We start from the raw sequence: 17,352 nt of genomic DNA, 5'->3' as shown, positions 1-17,352 counted from the left end.
TTCGCCCATGCACATGGTTTGGACAAGCAGAAGCACAGTTACAGATAAAGCAGATTACCTCAGACTCCACAAAGTACTACCATGTCAGCAGCTCCCTGGACCAAGAAACCACAGCCAAATTGGACGACCTCGTACAAAACCCACCGGAGAAAGGTTGATGGTGGGGGAGACTGAAATATTAGGGGTATTTAAGAAATTCTTAGACAGGCACATGGATAAAGGGAAAATAGAGGGTTATGGGGTAGGATGAGTTTAGTACTTTATTTTTAGGGATGTTGAGGGCCAAAGGGCCTATACTGTACTGTGCTGTAGTGTTCTATGTTCTATTCACCACCCTTCACAAAAACTTCCAATGAACCTGTTTTAAATGTCTGTCCCCTAATTTTCTAACTCTGTCCTGTCATTCAAGATGACCATTTGTAGAAATATTATACCTTCTACCCTGTTGTGCCTGTCAGGATCTCCTTTCAGAAGAAAAGATTCACAGGCACCTCCTCCAACCTCATCTACTACATTCAAAGCTCCTGATGTGGCCTCCTCTACATCCATGTGATCAAGCAAAGACAAGGAAACCGGTTTGCAGGTTTGTAGACTCCCCCTTTTGGCTCTTTCTGCCCATCATCCTTCAACCCCCTTGGTCCACTAAGTATCTACCTACCCCTGTCTCCTTTTTATTTCAGCTAACTTCCTCTCCACTCTCAATTCCTTTCCCCTCATGGATGCTGCTCAATTCGCTGAGTTCCTCCAGAGGGATTTTATTTTTGCACAATATACTATCTTTACTGACCAACACTTCAATGTCTCAAAAGATACAGATAGTTCTTGAAGTCTATAAATATTGTAGTTAGGTTCCCATCACCAAACTGCAGTAACGTCCTCCTACACTAGTCCCAACCCTATTGAGCTGCAAGTTGCCTGGAATCCACCTTTCTCACCTCCCAAGAACTGATTCAAATATCCAATTGAACCTAAAACCCTCACTAAGCACTATCTCTTAAGCTGCGCATTCATCTGCACTTGCCTCCTATTTCTGTACTTACTGACATGTGGTACTGGTAGTAACCTTGAAACTACTAGCTTTGAGGTCTATTTATTAATACCCTTCAACACAGACCACAAACTCTGGTTGTGAACCCTCTCTCACTCGAATATTTACACCCACTCAGTGACATTCTTGACTCAGTACATGAAAGGCAACACAGCATCCTGGAGTTACATATATGGCCACTGAAATACCACTCCCCAAATATCTAGCCACCAATTGCTGAAACTCTGCTCCCCTTCTACCCCTGCCCCAAATACAGCTGAGTTGACCACAGTGCCATGGACCCGAACCTGGCTGTCCTCCTTTGATGAACCATTTTTCTCTTCAGTGTTCATCCAAGAAAATGTTGATTAAAAATCAAGCCAACCAAAGATGCTGGAAAATGGCCAATCCAAATTCATTTTAGTGTGGTTCTGAGCCAGACCACAGCAAAAAGGCTTTCCAAGCAGTATTAATTGCATTCAATTGTAAGGGAACTCTGAAATTCTGCAGTATGCTGTTACTTTGTTAAGGAGTGGGTGGTTCCTCATTAGTGCTCAACAGACTGATTGCACAAATATACCTGCTCAAATAATTGAGCTCTGTTTGCTGCATGATGTGATGCAATTAAAAGAATAATTTGTATTGCCATTAAGTAACCTTCACAGTGACTGCCAGAAGTTCAATATTACTGATGGGGGCAGTCAGTCTCTTTAGGTGTGGTGTGAAATGAGGCACATGAATTTGAAAATTCTGGCTGGTGGCCTGCCCCAAATTTTGCAGAAACCTATATCCTACGATTTAAAAAAAATTGGTATACTGGTGGTGTCTTTTAAGAAAGAGCAAAATTAACATTAAAAAGCAGGGTAGTACATGACTTGGTTGGTATCATAAGAACATAGGAGCATAGGAAATAAGAAAGGAGTAGTTAAATAAGAAAATCTGCAGATGCTGGGGTCAAATAGAAGGTGTAGGCAATCTGGCCCATCAAGCCTACTCCACCATTCAATAAGTCATGTGTGATCTGATGTGGACTCAGCTTCACTTACCTGTTTCCCCATAATCCTTAATGACCATTCTTCAAAACAATCTATGTCTTAAATACATTTAATGAGGCAATCTCTACTGCTTCAGCAAACAGAGGGACTCACCAGGTCAGGGAGCACCCATGGATAGAAATGGTCAATCAACGTTTGATGCCGGGACCCTTTATTGAGCAACTATTGCTTCCTTGGCCAGTGAATTCCACAGATTCACTACTCTCTGGGGGAAGCAGTTCCTCCTTACCTCTGCTTAAATGTACACCAGAGTATTGAGGCTATGTCTCCTCGATATTGTCTGTGTGTTGTTGGGGTTTTGGTTCAAATACCACTCTGGAATGAACATGAAAGTGCTGAGAGTACTACCAAATGAATGAAAAGGATCACACTTTTCTTTTTTTTTTAAAGACTTTATTTAAAATTTTATAACATGAATACAATAAAGAATTACATTTAAATAAAAATAGAAAAAAAGAATTTAAAAAGGTATGATTACAATATTACATCAGAAAACTACACAAAATAACCCCCCCCGTTAATTGTAACACAATATTAATAGTCTAACTTAAAATTAGTCCAACCCTTCCCCTCAAAATAAAGAGTGAAGAGTTAATAAAATTGACAATATTATATATGAAAAAAAATACCCACTTACAAAAAAAAGAGATAAAACTTAACCTAAAACAATTCTAACAACAACAAAAAAAATTGTCAATACTAAAATATCACACTTAAACATATATTTAAATCAAACTTAAATGCATATAATTAGCAAACGGAGTCCACTTTAACTTATAAAAAGACATTTTATCCTGAATTGAAAAAGATATCCTTTCTATAGTCAAACAAAATTTCATTTCCAAATACCACTTATCTAAAGTTAGTATATTTCTATCTTTCCAAGTAAGTGCTATACATTTCTTAGCCACAACTAAAGCTAAATAAATAAATGAAATCTGATAATCCTCTAAACCTAAATCGATTAATGATTGCATGTTCCCTAATAAAAATATATCGGGATCTAATACAAGATGGATATTATATAAACTGTTAAAAACAGATTGAATACCTTTCCAAAACTGTTGCAATCGATCACAAAGCCAAACAGTATGCAAAAAAGTATTGGCCGTCTGATCACATCAAAAACAAGAATCCAACTTACTAAAACCAAATTTTTAAAATTTCTCCGGCGTTAAATATAGCTGATGAATAAAATTATAATTAATCATCGCTAGTCTAGCATTAATTAATTTCCGAATACTATTCTGACAAATTTCCATCCAAGCTTCTTCAGCTATTATATGTCCTAAATCTTTTTCCCATTTCAATTTATCTTTATCCTAGTCTTTTTTTACTATCAATTTCTTGTAAAATACAATACAAATCAGATATATATCCCTTTTTTGGTATTGAAAGTACATATTCTTCAAAACTAGATTCAGGCAATAAAATCATATGTCGACCACATAACTGTTTTACAAAAGATCTTAATTGATAATATACAAATATAGAATTTGCACTAATATCATATTTCCTTTGTAATTTGTCAAAGGAACAAAAGCAACCCTCAGAAAAACAATCAGATAAATTTTTTTATTCCCTTCTTTCCCCATTGTTTCAAAGTGGTATTAGAGACCGTAAAAGGAACAAGTTGATTATTATATAATGACAATCTTCCAGAATATATATTTTTAAGTCCCAATTTTTTAAGTTTACTTGTCCATAAATTCAATAAATGTTTCAATATTGGCACATCATAAGTTCGTAATAAATTTTTATTCCATCGAAACAAAAACTCATGAGGAAATTTTTCTAAAATAACCGCCATTTCTATCTTTACCCAACTAGGTGGGTCATCCATATTCATTAATGCACTAAGAAATTTGAATTGAGCTGCTTCATAATAATGCTGAAAATTCGGTAATCTTAAACCTCCAAATTGAAAATCCCACATCAATTTTCTCATTGCTACTCTCGGAAATTTTCCCTTCCATAAGAATTCTCTAATCGCTTTATATAAATCCTTAAAAAAACTTTAAAAAAAAAAATAAGGAATTGACTGAAACAAATATTGTATTCTAGGAAAAATATTCATTTTTATGGTATTAATCCTCCCTAGTAAACCCAAAGGTAGATCCCTCCACCTAATCAAATCTAATTTAATCCTTTTTATTAAAGGAAAATAATTAATTGAATATAATTCTTGAAATTCCGTATTAACATTAATTCCTAAATATTTAATTTGTGTAGTCCACTTCAAATTTGTAATATTTTTATATACTGAATAATCACCTTTACAAATTGGTAAAATTTCACTTTTAGCCCAATTTACTTTGTAACCAGATAATTGGCCATAAATTTCTAAACATTCTTGAAATGCAGGTAAAGAAATATCCGGATCCACCAAATATAATAAAACATCATCAGCAAATAAATTAATCTTATATTCCTCATTCAGAACTCTCATACCTTTAACATTTTCATTTTGACGTTATAATTGTGCTAAAGGTTCAATAACTATAGCAAATAAAGCAGGTGACAACGGACATCCTTGTCTAGTAGATCTTGTCAAACTAAAAGATTCTGAAATTTTGCCATTAACAGCTATTCTAGCCTTCGGGCTATTATATAAAGCCTTTATCAATCCAATAAATGAAGAACCAAAACAAAATTTCTCAAGTACTTTGAACAGAAACTTCCATTCCACTCTATCAAAAGCCTTTTCTGCATCCACTGAAACCACTATTGGATAATTCAACTGAAATTTAGATTTATTTATCAAGGTTATTAACCGTAAAATATTATCTGAACCATACCTGTTTTTTATAAATCCCGTTTGATCACCATGTATAATTTTAGGCAGATATTGAGCTAATCTATTAGGCATAATTTTAGCTACAATTTTATAATCTACATTTAACAACGAAATTGGTCTATAAGAAGAAACCCGTAAAGGGTCTTTATCTTTTTTTGGTATAACCATAATTATTGCGTTAGAACAAGACTCAGGTAATTGAAAAGTATTGTAAGTTTGTTGTAATACATCCTTATAAATAGAAGATACATCAGCATAAAAAAACTTTATAAAACTCTATAGAAAACCCATCTTCACCAGGTGCCTTTCCATTCGGCATGTCTCTTATTGCCCTTTCTATTTCATCTTCTGTAAAAGGTTTATCTAACTCTTGTCTATCTCCTTGATTCAATTGTGGCAAGTTAATATTTTCCAAGAAAGAATCTATTGCGTCTCCAGTTACATCTTTACATTCCGAAGTATACAATTGTTTATAGAAATTACAAAATTCCTCATTAATCTCCTTTTGATTAAAAGTGATACCTGATTTCTTTCTAATCACTGGTATAATCCTAGATAATTGTTCCTTTTTTAATTGCCATGACAAAACTTTATGAGCTTTCTCACCCCATTCATAAAACTTATGCTTAGTTCGATTCATTAAACATTCAAACCGATATGTTTGTAATTCATTATATTTAAATTTTAAATTAGTTAACTGATTCTTTTGCGTTTCGGTAGCATGTTTTTGAAATTCTTTTTCAGTAGCAGTTATCTTTTCCTCTAAATCTTCAATCTCTTTAATTCTCTCCTTCTTTACTTTAGAGGCATAACTGATAATTTGACCTCGCAAAAAAGCTTTCATTACATCCCATAAAACAAAATGACTAGAAACAGAATTACAGTTAATACCAATAAAAATTTCAATTTGCTGTTTTAAAAAACTAATAAATTCTGGTTTTTGCAATAGTATAGTATTAAATCTCCATCTTGAAGCTTTCTGAACATCTACACTTTTCTTATCACTATTTATCTTTCAATGTTTGGAAACAATTAGGCACATTATTTACTTCGGTACTGTTAATGAGTCCTTATAGAGTATAAATTGATAGTCATGTTTTCCACATGACAATTCACCATACATCAAAAATACATACCTCAATGAAGGGATCAGGACTGAATCGTTGGTTATCCTTTACTTTGTATAGAAGCTGCATGGCATGCTGAGTTTCTCCAGCATTTTTGTGTATTGATTATCAAAAATATTTCATTAACTCAAAATTGTCACAGAATGTGCGAAGATCATGCAAGACAAAAGAAATGCCAATAGTTTCTACTGATCAGATTCTTTAAAATGTTAAGTTGGTAAAGGTCATGAACCTGAGTTGTTTACTTTTCAACATAATTTAAAATGACAATTTTTTTCCCCTGTCAATGTCTGAAGCACACAGTAATCTTCAATTCAAGGTGACATTAGGTGCTTTCAAATTTCAGCACCCAGGCAGCCCTCCTGTGATTACTGGGTCGTGGATGCAGGATGTACCTTTCAAACTGCAGGCTGGGCTACCTTTAAATCACCAATCCAGTGATTTAAGAGGGAGCCCGCCCCTGGGATGGTGCAGTGATTGACGTGTCGCTCACTCGTGGGAACTATCAGCTGTCATTCCCCCTCCCACTAGCTGTCAGTAGCTCCCCTCCCCCATCAGTTGCCACCCCATCAGCCGCCACCCCTCCTGTCAGCTGCCCTCACCGTCAGTTGTCACCCCAAATGTCAATTGTGGTTTCCACATCCACCCACCGCGACATGCCACTCCCACGAACAGGGTGGGGGGGTGGTTGTTGTTGTTGTGACATGCTGCTCTGGTTCACAGTGACCGCTCAATGCAGGAGTGTGGGAGCAATGGCCGTCTTTCTTACCCATAATCCCCCATGCTGCTGGAACCGCTCTGCCAGCACCAGAGCAGTTCCAGCGGCATGAGGGATTATGGGTACGGAAGAAGGCTATTCCTCTCGCCCTCTCACATTGAGCCATTGCCGTGAACCAGAGCCCACTCTCCTCTGATTGCAGCAGCGACCTCTCTCCCCCCGATTGCCAACCCCCCTCTCTCCTCCTGCACTAGTGACCTCTCCCCTCCTGCACTAGTGACCTCTCCCCACCCACCCCCGACCACGGCAGTGGCACCTCAGTCAGGGGTTTCCCTGTGATGCAAGCATGTAGGTGCTGATGTCACCAGAGTAACCGAGACAGCTATTTCCCTTTACAAATCGCTAGACCAGGATACTTGGGTAAGTTTTACTGGGTTCCCTTACCACCTCTGAGGTAGATCATGTAATGACAGTGATCATGGTTGCATTTGCTACTATCTAGGTCTTAAAGATATAGTTCCTGTTTGATTATACTTAGCTGCCAGCAGGTGCTGACACAGTAGGAGAGATCTATAATGGAGGCTTGCAGCCTCATGACATGCCTCATGGGCTGTTTACATCAACTTTAAAGTAAATAACCTTTTCCTTCATCCATGTGTTGTCTAAGAACTCACACATACGAATACAAGATAAAACAGATCGGGACCCGGTTGGGTTCTGACCGGGTTGACCCAGTTGGATCCTTTCAAATCGCCATGTAACTGGGCTGCTAACTGTCCAAATTGCCCAGTTAACTCCATTTTACATGGCAGTTTGAAAAGGCCTTTTGGTTGCGAATGACTGTACTGTTCTCCATTAACAGTACTTTAGCTCCCTCTAGAGGTATTTACAGGAACATACACAACTGCAAATATTTGATATTGATCAAATAAGAAGCTCTTAAATTTGGTGTTTGAATTTTGTAATTAGAAAAGTGCGATGATGCTCTTTCTTCCTGTTGACCAAATTTTGATGCATTGATGGCAATGGAATCATGATTGATATCTGTCTTCACAAACAAGTGGTCCAGCACATCAAGGCAACTGTGAAGAAGGCCTCTACGTTCTAAGGAGTCTGAGGAGATTGGCATGTCATTGGAGACTTGTTATCTATCCTTTGTGGAACAGTTTTTTTTCCAGAAAATGACCTTTGACCATATGTCCATCAGGCACATATTTTCAGTACCGTGCCAGGTTTGCCATCAGGGCCTTACGCTTTCCGAGGGTTCACCCTCTTGAAGAAAGTTCTGACATCAAACTCAGAGACAGATATCACAGGGTCACTTGTTTCTGCAGGGGATTCTCATTGGTACCGTTGAATTTCCCTTTTCAAAGGGAGCATAAAAGATAGTCAGCTCATCAGTCGTAAAACATCACTGCCATTTCTGATGTTAGGCTTTGCCTTGTAATAGCCTGCAAGCCCTGCCAAAGCTTGTGTGTAAATGATCCTATTTCTACCTTCCATCGGAATTGCCTCTTTACTGTGCTGAGATGGCCTTCCATAGATGGTACCTGGACTTCCTGTAAAAATTTGGATCACTGGTCTTAAACACCATTGACCTCATCCTTATCGGGTTGTGAATCATTTGATTCATCCACGGCTTGTGGGTGATGTGCCTATCGTACAGTAAAGATCTGACTGGGAGGACTTCTCTCATCATCAGCCAGGTCAAGTCCTTGAACACTGTGATGTGGAATTCCGCCAAATGAACTGGCAGTCTGCCACAGTATCCATTCTTATCTCTCAGTATCTGCATGACATTCTGTGTTGACCACTACCTGATGAACTTGTTGTCAAAGTTATTTGTCTCAAAAAAGCTTTCCATGATATGGTAGTGTATAGGTAGTGTTGTAATGTCTGTCTGATTTGGACACTGTGTGGCAATGTAGCCATCCTTGGCAACACCTGGAACAGATAGAATCTTAGCAGATAGCGCCTTGAATAGCAAGAGTGGACTATGTTCCCCTCCTCCTGGAAGTCACAGAACATCCTCTGCCATTCCACCGAAGTCTTAAAGGTCACATCTAAGTGGCTGTTATCCACGATGTCCTGGAGGCAGTTAATGTCTTTTATCTCAAATTTGCAGCGGTCCATCAACACCTTCTTGACGAAGAGGCCCAAAAGAAAGGGTTTCCTTTGCTCGTGTCCTTCACTGCCACCTTGATAGTGTTACGAATTCCTTCTCCTTGGGGGGGGGGGGGGTGCTCATTGCTGCGGCCATCCTTGTGAGAGTGTTGGAGGTGGGCTTAATGCGGAAAGGTGCGTTAGATTGGTCCCTCAATCAGCATGGATCAATCCCTGCATTAACAGATGATCTCTTCCACTTGAACAGTCCTCCCAGGTGTCTTTCTCTTCTTGCTCCAGCTTCTCACAAATCCAGCTGAGCTGCTCACAGTTGGTGATCTACTATTTGATCTTAGCCAAAAAGACCAAGAAATAGAAAAAAAATATATGTTGTTGGATACTCTTCTAATAGGTACACCGTGAAAAGTATTCTGCTGCAGAATGTAGCATAGCCAGGCCCATCACAAGCTCCAACCACCCATTGCAGGTATCGATGTGCAGCATTGCCTTAAGAAGGCAGTCAACATCATAAAGGACACCCATCACCCTGGTCACAACCTTTTCTCTCTGCTATCTTCAGGCTGAAGGAACAGAAGCCTGAAAGCAGCACCTTCAGGTTCAAGAACAGTTTGCAACAGCTAACAGGCTTTTGTTACTTTAAGGGAAACTGCTCCTAAACCATAAAAGGATTGTCTGCACTGTTGCAGTCACCTTTTTTTGCACTTGGATAACTGAATATTTATTATTTATTTTGATTGTATCCATTGCAATCCATAAAAACACTGGAGGAACTCAGCAGGTCATGCAGCATCCCTGGAAAATTCTAGGGAGTTCTGAGCCTTTCTTCAGGATTGCTGAAAATCAGGCAGATGTCCAAATAAAAAGGCAGGGCAGGTGATGGTGGGGGGAAGAAAAGGGATGGCGCGCAGGCTAGCAGATGAGATTGGTATGGGTGGAAGGGGAAAGAAGAGAAAGGAGCTGACGTGATAAGGGGAGGAGGCAGAGGGCTGAGAAAAATGCTCCCCGAGGTAAAATGAAGGGTAGGGGCTGGGGATCTGGAAGAAGGAAGACAGAGAGATGAAGGAAATTGGGAGAATGATTACCGGAAATTGTTGATCAATATTGATGTCATCTAGTTGGAGACTGCCAAGACAAAATGTAAGATGCTATTCCTCCAATTATGTGTGGCATCAACCTGTCAATACATGAGGCTATGGACAGACATTTCAATGTGGCAATGAACTGTGGAATTGAAGTGATTGACCACTGGGAGATCCTTATTGTAGTGGACAGAGCAACAGTGCTCAACAAAGCGATCTCCCAGTCTGCATCCAGTGTCCCTGACCACCGGATGCAGCAAGTCCCTCTAGAGATTCGCAGGCGAAGTGTTACTTCACTTGGAAAGATCGTTTGGGGACCTGAATAGTGATGAAGGTGGAGGTGTAGCTCTTTTTGTAGACACAGGGTTAAGTATCGGGGACAGTTGGTCAGAGTGGACGAAGGAGTTGCAGAGAGTGCAATTCCTGTGGAAAGGTGAGGGAAGGGTGTGATGATTGCTGCAGATTCAATAATCTGGCTCTACCCCGTTTTGTGATTGTAGCTGTGGCTCTTCCCTCTTGACCCTGTATAAAGGCTCTAACGTGACAATCCCTCCCCAGAGAGCCTGGGTCACTGCACAGGATGACCTTCAAGTTTATTGTAAATAAAAGCCCACAGTTCTAGCCTGTTGAGTTATTGATAATGCATCAATTTTATTTACAATATTTTTTCCAACAATGGAACAACTCTTGAAGCCTGAGATCGATCCACAATTGCCAGAAGCCTCAGACTGCTTGAATTCTGGCTACGTACTTTGAGTTATGGCCATGGAGGCAAACAAGCTGCATCTACTCTTCTCCTGGGTCAAACCTCAAATGTTCCCAATGATCAGGGATGCCACAACGTACATGGTGGCAAGGATCATACTCAAGGACTAGTAAAGGGAGAAATGAGGAATACACCAGGCACATGCTGGCTATCCACAGACAGTGACCGGGTGAATTGAGCAACAAGTTCCTCTGAGCCCTGTGTGGACTCGAACGAGCATGCAACTTCCAGTCAGTTTTGGAGGTCATGATCCAGAGTGCTTATGTTGCAGGCAACTTGAACAGAGTAAGTTGGACTTCAGAGGGGCGATTGAACTGTGAAATTGCTGGAGATCGCCCTCCGTAATATGTGAGGTCACACACGGGATGACATCCTGGGACCACTACTTCATTCGATGAGTGAACCCACCACAACTGCAGTCTCCCTGGAGCACCTAAAGTGCTACTTTTGTGGCCAACCAAAGCATCCCCGAAAACGCAGGCTGGTGAAAGATGCTATGTGCTTGAAGTGCAGAAAGAAGGGGCACTATGCAAAGGTGTGTTGATCACCGCTGCCTTCCAGTCTCAGCACCGCTGCATGTGCCACATGGGAGCTGCCATCTTGGCCACTGTCAGCTTCCAGGAGTGAGCATGCCACAACACGGGGGCCATCATTTTGGACACTGCCAACTTCTGGGGAAAGCCACGCTGTCGCATGGGCACCACCACTATGCTCCCAGACTACGAGTCAATCCAGGTCATTCTATGAACCAACACTAGCATTTGTGATGCTGGACTAAAGCAGTTCACATCAACTCTCCTGGTCCATAATGGACATCTCAATCAACGATCAGGTGACAAGATGCCTTTTCGATAGCGGGAGCAATTTTATCCACCCTGATACGGTGCAGTGTTACTCCCTTAAAGCAAAGCCAGTCAGCTATAAAGTTGCCCTGGCCTGAGATCCGCAGCTACACCACTATGATGCTAACCGTGTGGGGCATGACTTTGGAACTTGAAACTCTTCATCATGACACAGCTCTGTGCTTCAGTGCTGCTGGGGTTGGACTTTCAGGGCCACCTCAAGAGTGTTACAATACGACAGTACCCTCCCCCCGCCACCCCCCCCCCCCCCACCACGGTCGGCAACCCACAGTTCATCAGCATGCCGCCCTGCCACACCGGCCCCCCCCACCATTGGCCCAACCATCTCTCTACTCTCCGTATTGATCCCCCACCACTGTTTGTGAACCTCACTCCCAACTGTAAGCCAGTCACTACAAAACGCAGGCAATACAGTGAAGTGGACAGGGCGTTTATTAAACCAGACATTTGGTGACTCCTGAATGAGGGTATCATCAAGCCCAATAGCAGTCCATGGAGTGCCCAAGTAGTGGTAGTCAAGGGTGGGGGTAAACACAGGATGATAGATTATAGCCAGACTATTAACCACTATACACATATGGATGCATATCCCCTCCCTCGCATTGCGGACATGGTCAATTAAATTGTCCAATATCGTGTGTTTTCCATGACTGACCTGAAATCCGTCCTTCCGGAGGACCGCCAGCACACCGTCTTCGAGGCAGACAGTCAAATCTACCGCAGGGTCCCCTTCAGTGTTACCAACTGCACCTCCGTTTTCCGGTGAGAGATGGACCAGATGGTGGACCAAAATGACCTGCGTGCCAACTTCCTCTACCTGGATAATGTCACAATCTGCGGCTACGACCTCCAAGATCGTGATGCCAACCTCTATAAATTCCTCACAACTGCCAAACGCCTAAACCTCACCTACAACAGGGATAAATGTGTTTTCTGCACTACCTGCCTGGCGATCCTTGGCTGTGTTGTGGAGAATGGAGTTATTGGCCTGACTCTGACTGCATGTGCCCACTGCTAGAGTTCCCCCTTCCCCACAGCCTCAAGGCCCTGAAAAGGTGCCTGGTGTTCTTTTCCTATTACGCCCAGTAGGTGCCTAATTATGCAAAGCCTGCCCCCTTATCAAGTCCACATCCTTCCCCCTGACAAGAGAGCCCTGGGCAACCTTCAGTCGGATAAAAGAAGACATTGCTAAAGCTGCAATGTATGCGGCAGATGAATCTGCCCTGTTTCAGGTTGATAGCAATGTGTCCGATTTCACCCTGGCCACCACCCTGAACCAGGCATGCCAGCCCATGGCATTCTTCTCCTGTACCCTCCAGGGCCCTGAAATCCGACACTCCTTCATCAAGAAGGAGGCTCAGGCAATAATTGAGGCGGAGTGGCACTGGAGGTTTTACCTGGTTGGCAGACATTTTACCCTGTTCACAGACGAACGGGCCGTGGCTTTCATGTTTAACAGCAAAGAGCAGAGTAAGATAAAGAATGATAAAATTTTGAGGTGGAGGATTGAACCGATAACAAGCCTCCAGATGCCCTATCCTGAGGGACATGTGTCAATGCCGAAATAGACTGCCTCAAAACCCTCCACAATGACCTCTGCCACCCAGTGTCATGAGATTTTTCCACTTTATTAAATCTTGTAATCTGGCATACTCCATCAGGGAGGTCAGAGATTTGACTGGGGACTGCCAGATCTGTGCGGAGTGCAAGCCACACTTCTACCAACCAGATAAGGTGCACCTGGTGAAAGCCACATGGTCTTTTGAATGCCTAAGTATGGATTTCAAGAGCCCTCTCCCCTCCACCAACCGTAACGTGTATTTCCTCACAGTCATCGATGACTATTTACATTTCCTCTTTGCCATCCCGCCCCCAAACATGACCACCACTACAGTCATCAGGGCACTGCATAACTTGTTCACCTTATTCAGGTACCCGTCATACGTCCACAGCGATTGGGGGTCCTCGTTCATGAATGATGAACTGCGCCAATACCTGCTGGCCAGAGGTATCACCACTAGCAGATTATAAACCCCAAGGGAATGGCCAAGTGGAGAGGGAGAACACCACCGTATGGAAGGCCATCCTCTTTCCCCTTAAGTCCAGGGGGCTGCCAGTCTTTCACTGGCAGGAGGTCCTTCCCGTTTGCTCCAGGCAATTAGGTTGCTGTTATGTACTCCCACCAATGCTACCCTTCACAAACACATTTTTTCCTTTCCCAGGAAGTCCACGTCGGGGGCCATTCTGCCAATCTGATTGACAAGAGTCAGTCTTGCTACGGAAGCGCATGAGGGGCCATACTGGTCAAAAGGGTCCAACTCCTCTGTGCACAACCCCAATATGCATACGTGGCCTACCCAGATGGGGGTGAGAAAACTGTTTCAATCCAGGACCTCCCGTATGTAGGGGCACCTGAGGAGCATACCCATCAAACAGCACCCTCCCCTCCCATTGAGACACACTACATACCATGGCACCCTAGCCCTGCCCACGCCCCAGTCACTCCTACAGGACAACGATGAAACTTAGAAAAAAATTTCCAAATGGCAAGGCACTAAATCTCACTTATAATAAAAACAAATGTGTGTTTCGCACATCACGCCTGGTCATCCTTGGTTGTGCCACGGAACATGGAATCATGAGTCCTCACCCTGACCATATGCACTCCCTGACAGCCAAATGGCGCTGAAGAGGAGCCTGGGCTTCTTCTCATACTACGCCTACTGGGTCCCCAATTACATGGACAAGGCCCGGCCCCTGGTGAAAGCCAACTCCTTTCCCGTTGGTGAAAGCTCAGTCAGCCTTCACCCACATCAAAGGAGACATCGCTAAAGCCACGAGGCATGCTGTGGATGATTCCACCCCATTCCAGGTGGAGAGCGATGCCTCTGACTTTTCCCTAGCCACCATCCTTAAACAAGCGGGAAGACCCATGGTGTTTTCCCTTCACACCATAAAGTCCAGCACTCCTCTATCGAGAAGGAAGCTGAGGCAATCATTGAAGCAATGCGACACTAGAGGCACTACGTGGCCGACAAACGATTTACTCTGCTGACCAACCAACGTGCTGTCGCTGTTATGTTTAACAATAAGAAGCGGGGTAAAATCAAAATCATAAGATTCTGAGGTGGAGAATAGAACTCTCCATCTATAACTATGACATCTTGTACTGGCCTGGGAAGCTCAACAAACCTTCAGATGCCCTGTCTCGGAGACATGTGCCAACTCTCCGTCTGACTGACTCCTGGCCCTCCTCAATGACCTCTGCCACCCTGGGGTCACCAGACTTTTTCACTTCGTCAAAGCCAAAAACCTTCCGTATTCCACTGATGACGTCAGGGCGCTGACCAGAAACTGCCAAGTCTGTGCTGAGTGCAGGCTTCTACAGGCCTGACAAGTCACACCTGATCAAGGCTACCCACCCCTTTGAAAGCCTGAGCAAGGATTTCAAGAGGCCCCTGCCCTCCTCCAACAGAAACCTAAACTTGCTTAATGTCATTGATGAGTACTCCCAATTCCCCTTTGCCATTCCTTGCCCAGACATGACCATGGCCAGAGTCATAAAGGCACTGTGCAGCATCTTTACCCCATTCAGGTACCTGAATTACAACCACAGTAATTGGGGGTCCTTTTTTTTTTTATGAGCGACAAGCTGCATCTGTACCTTTTGATACAGGACATCGCCACCAGTAGAACTACCAGCTATAACCCCTGGGGGAACAACCAGATCAAAAGGGAGAACGCCACTGTTTGGGAGGGAGTCCTCCTAGCCTTGAAATCAAGCGGCCTACCCTTCTCTCATTGAAAGAGGCCCTCCCCTAGGTGCTCCTTGCGATTAGATCCCTCCTGTATACAACCACTAACAGCACACCACATTAACAAATGTTTTCTTTCTCCAGGAATTCCGCATCAGGGACAATGCTACCATCCTGGCTGACATCTCCAGGACTGGTCCTACTCCAGAGGCATGTGCATGACCATAAAACCAACTCACTAGTTGAGAAGGTCCACCTCCTCCACGCCAACCCCAATATGCCTACGTGGCATGCCCGGATGGGCACAAAGACACCATCTCTGTCCGGGACCTGGTATGCACAGGAGACTCCGACACTGCCACTGTACAGAAAGACCTTCTACCACCATTAACCACTACATACCCAGGCACCCTATCCCAACCCATGGACCAACTGCTCCAACTACCATGGCCAACCCCCAGCACCCTGCCCCACCTGCCCCTCCCCTGTCACCGGGTACACCAACTGCTGACTTGCTCCAAATCGACCAGGAACCGGCAGCTGCTCCGCAACCAGCACCACAGACCACAGGACCAGCTGAACTTGTAATTGTCACCAAACACACTCCACCCTGCCGGACTTTTTTTTAAAAGGTGAATGCTGTTATGCCATTGGTACTGTATTTCTGGGTATGGCTGGCCTGCCTTCTCCCTGTAACTCCTCCCCCTGGAATTCCCCAATAAAGGAAATTACGCTGGAGTCCCTCCCTCAGTATGAATCCTGGAATCGGGCCAGCAACAGGAGCATGTGTCCAGTCTTATGGTATTAAAAGCCTGTCATAAAGTAACTCCAGTCTTTTGGCGTTATTGGCCAAAGAAAAGCAAAATCATGCTGGAATCAGGAGAGAATCATGGGCTACCATCACCGGGATGGGCAGCAGGTTTGAACAAGCCCACGGCACAAGATAACTGAGGTGGGAGGGAATACCTTCTTGGATAGGGAGGTAAATCTCAAATTCTGGACCCAAGTGAGTTTTGGAGGAGGCCTGGGGCAGAGCAGGCATTTTGAACGACGTGATAGGTTTGAGGGGCCTAATGGCCGACTCCGATGTTCTTGTAAAAGAGATCGAAGCAGCCGGACCATGGGCTCTGCTTCACTTGCCTGTTAGGGTTCCCGCCTCCTCAGCAGAAAATGGTCCGAAAGGAAGTAAACTGAGCAACTCGACGTCACGGTGACCAAAGACGCTTTCCCGCCCCCGTGCGGAGGGCACGTCACGTGAGAGCGGCGGCGCCGATCACGTGAGAGCGGCGGCGCTGATCACGTGAAGCGACAGGTGAGCGTTGGTGGACGTCATGGAGGTGCCCGCGCAGTTGCTGCTGAGTCAGGCCCGCACCCTGAGGGCCGAGCTGAAGAATTTGAGGTGAGGGACTGGAGTGATGAGGAAGCGCTGGCTTCTTCTCCTCTCCTGCGGGCTGTAGTGACTTCAGACACCCGTCCGTCCGAGTGTCTCTTCACTTGGCCCCCAAACCGCTTGGGAGGGTTATGTGGACGCGGGGGAGATCACAGAAACGGCAACACGATCACGTTGGTCAGGCAGCAGCTGTGGGACGAGAAGCAAGAGTCAGTGCTTCACTCAGAGATCCTCAGTCAGGATTCAAAAGGAGATTTTAAAAATCCTGTTAAAAGTTGTAAGGAGGTCTCTCATCGAAACAAACTGGGGTCACCATGGGGATAAGCTGTAAGCAAGGGTATTGATCAGGGAAAGTGGGAATGTAGATTTTTTAAAAATTGGCTAGCAAATAATCAAAAGTTGGAGAGACCAGATTTACTGGAGGAAAGTGGGGGGAAAAAAGTTACTGTTGTGGACTGGAGCCCTTCATCAAAACCAAGACCTGTTCTTCCAGTAGGTTGTGTATTGCTGTAGATCCAGTGTCTGCAGTCTTGAGAAGCTGCAGAGACTCAGCAGATCAGGCAGCAGGCATGGAGAGAAATGGACAAGCCACATTTCAGGAAACTAACGTTTGAGAGAAGGAGTTGGTGAATGGTACTGGGGTAGGTCCTG

General features: G+C 43.6%; 1 protein-coding gene and 1 long non-coding RNA gene across 2 annotated transcripts in view; both read left to right on the top strand.

The window, feature by feature from the left end:
* Positions 1 to 282: 282 nt before the first annotated feature.
* Positions 283 to 16,091, top strand: LOC138764274 (uncharacterized). Its single transcript, XR_011358096.1, has 3 exons — positions 283 to 583; positions 13,779 to 13,923; positions 15,456 to 16,091. It is a non-coding gene; the product is annotated as an uncharacterized lncRNA (long non-coding RNA).
* A 508-nt stretch (positions 16,092 to 16,599) lies between these two features.
* trmo (tRNA methyltransferase O) overlaps positions 16,600 to 17,352 on the top strand; it is a 41,960-nt gene continuing 41,207 nt past the window's right edge. Inside the window, exon 1 of the mRNA XM_069921828.1 lies at positions 16,600 to 16,710. Within this exon, the coding sequence (XP_069777929.1) occupies positions 16,643 to 16,710 (68 nt within the window). The 5' untranslated portion in view covers positions 16,600 to 16,642. The remainder of the gene's footprint in view (positions 16,711 to 17,352) is intronic.

This window comes from Narcine bancroftii, chromosome 1, assembly GCF_036971445.1.
Source record: "Narcine bancroftii isolate sNarBan1 chromosome 1, sNarBan1.hap1, whole genome shotgun sequence".
Taxonomy (NCBI): Eukaryota; Metazoa; Chordata; class Chondrichthyes; order Torpediniformes; family Narcinidae; genus Narcine; species Narcine bancroftii.
Note: the sequence above shows the minus strand (reverse complement) of the source record. Positions and strands in the feature narration are given on the sequence as shown.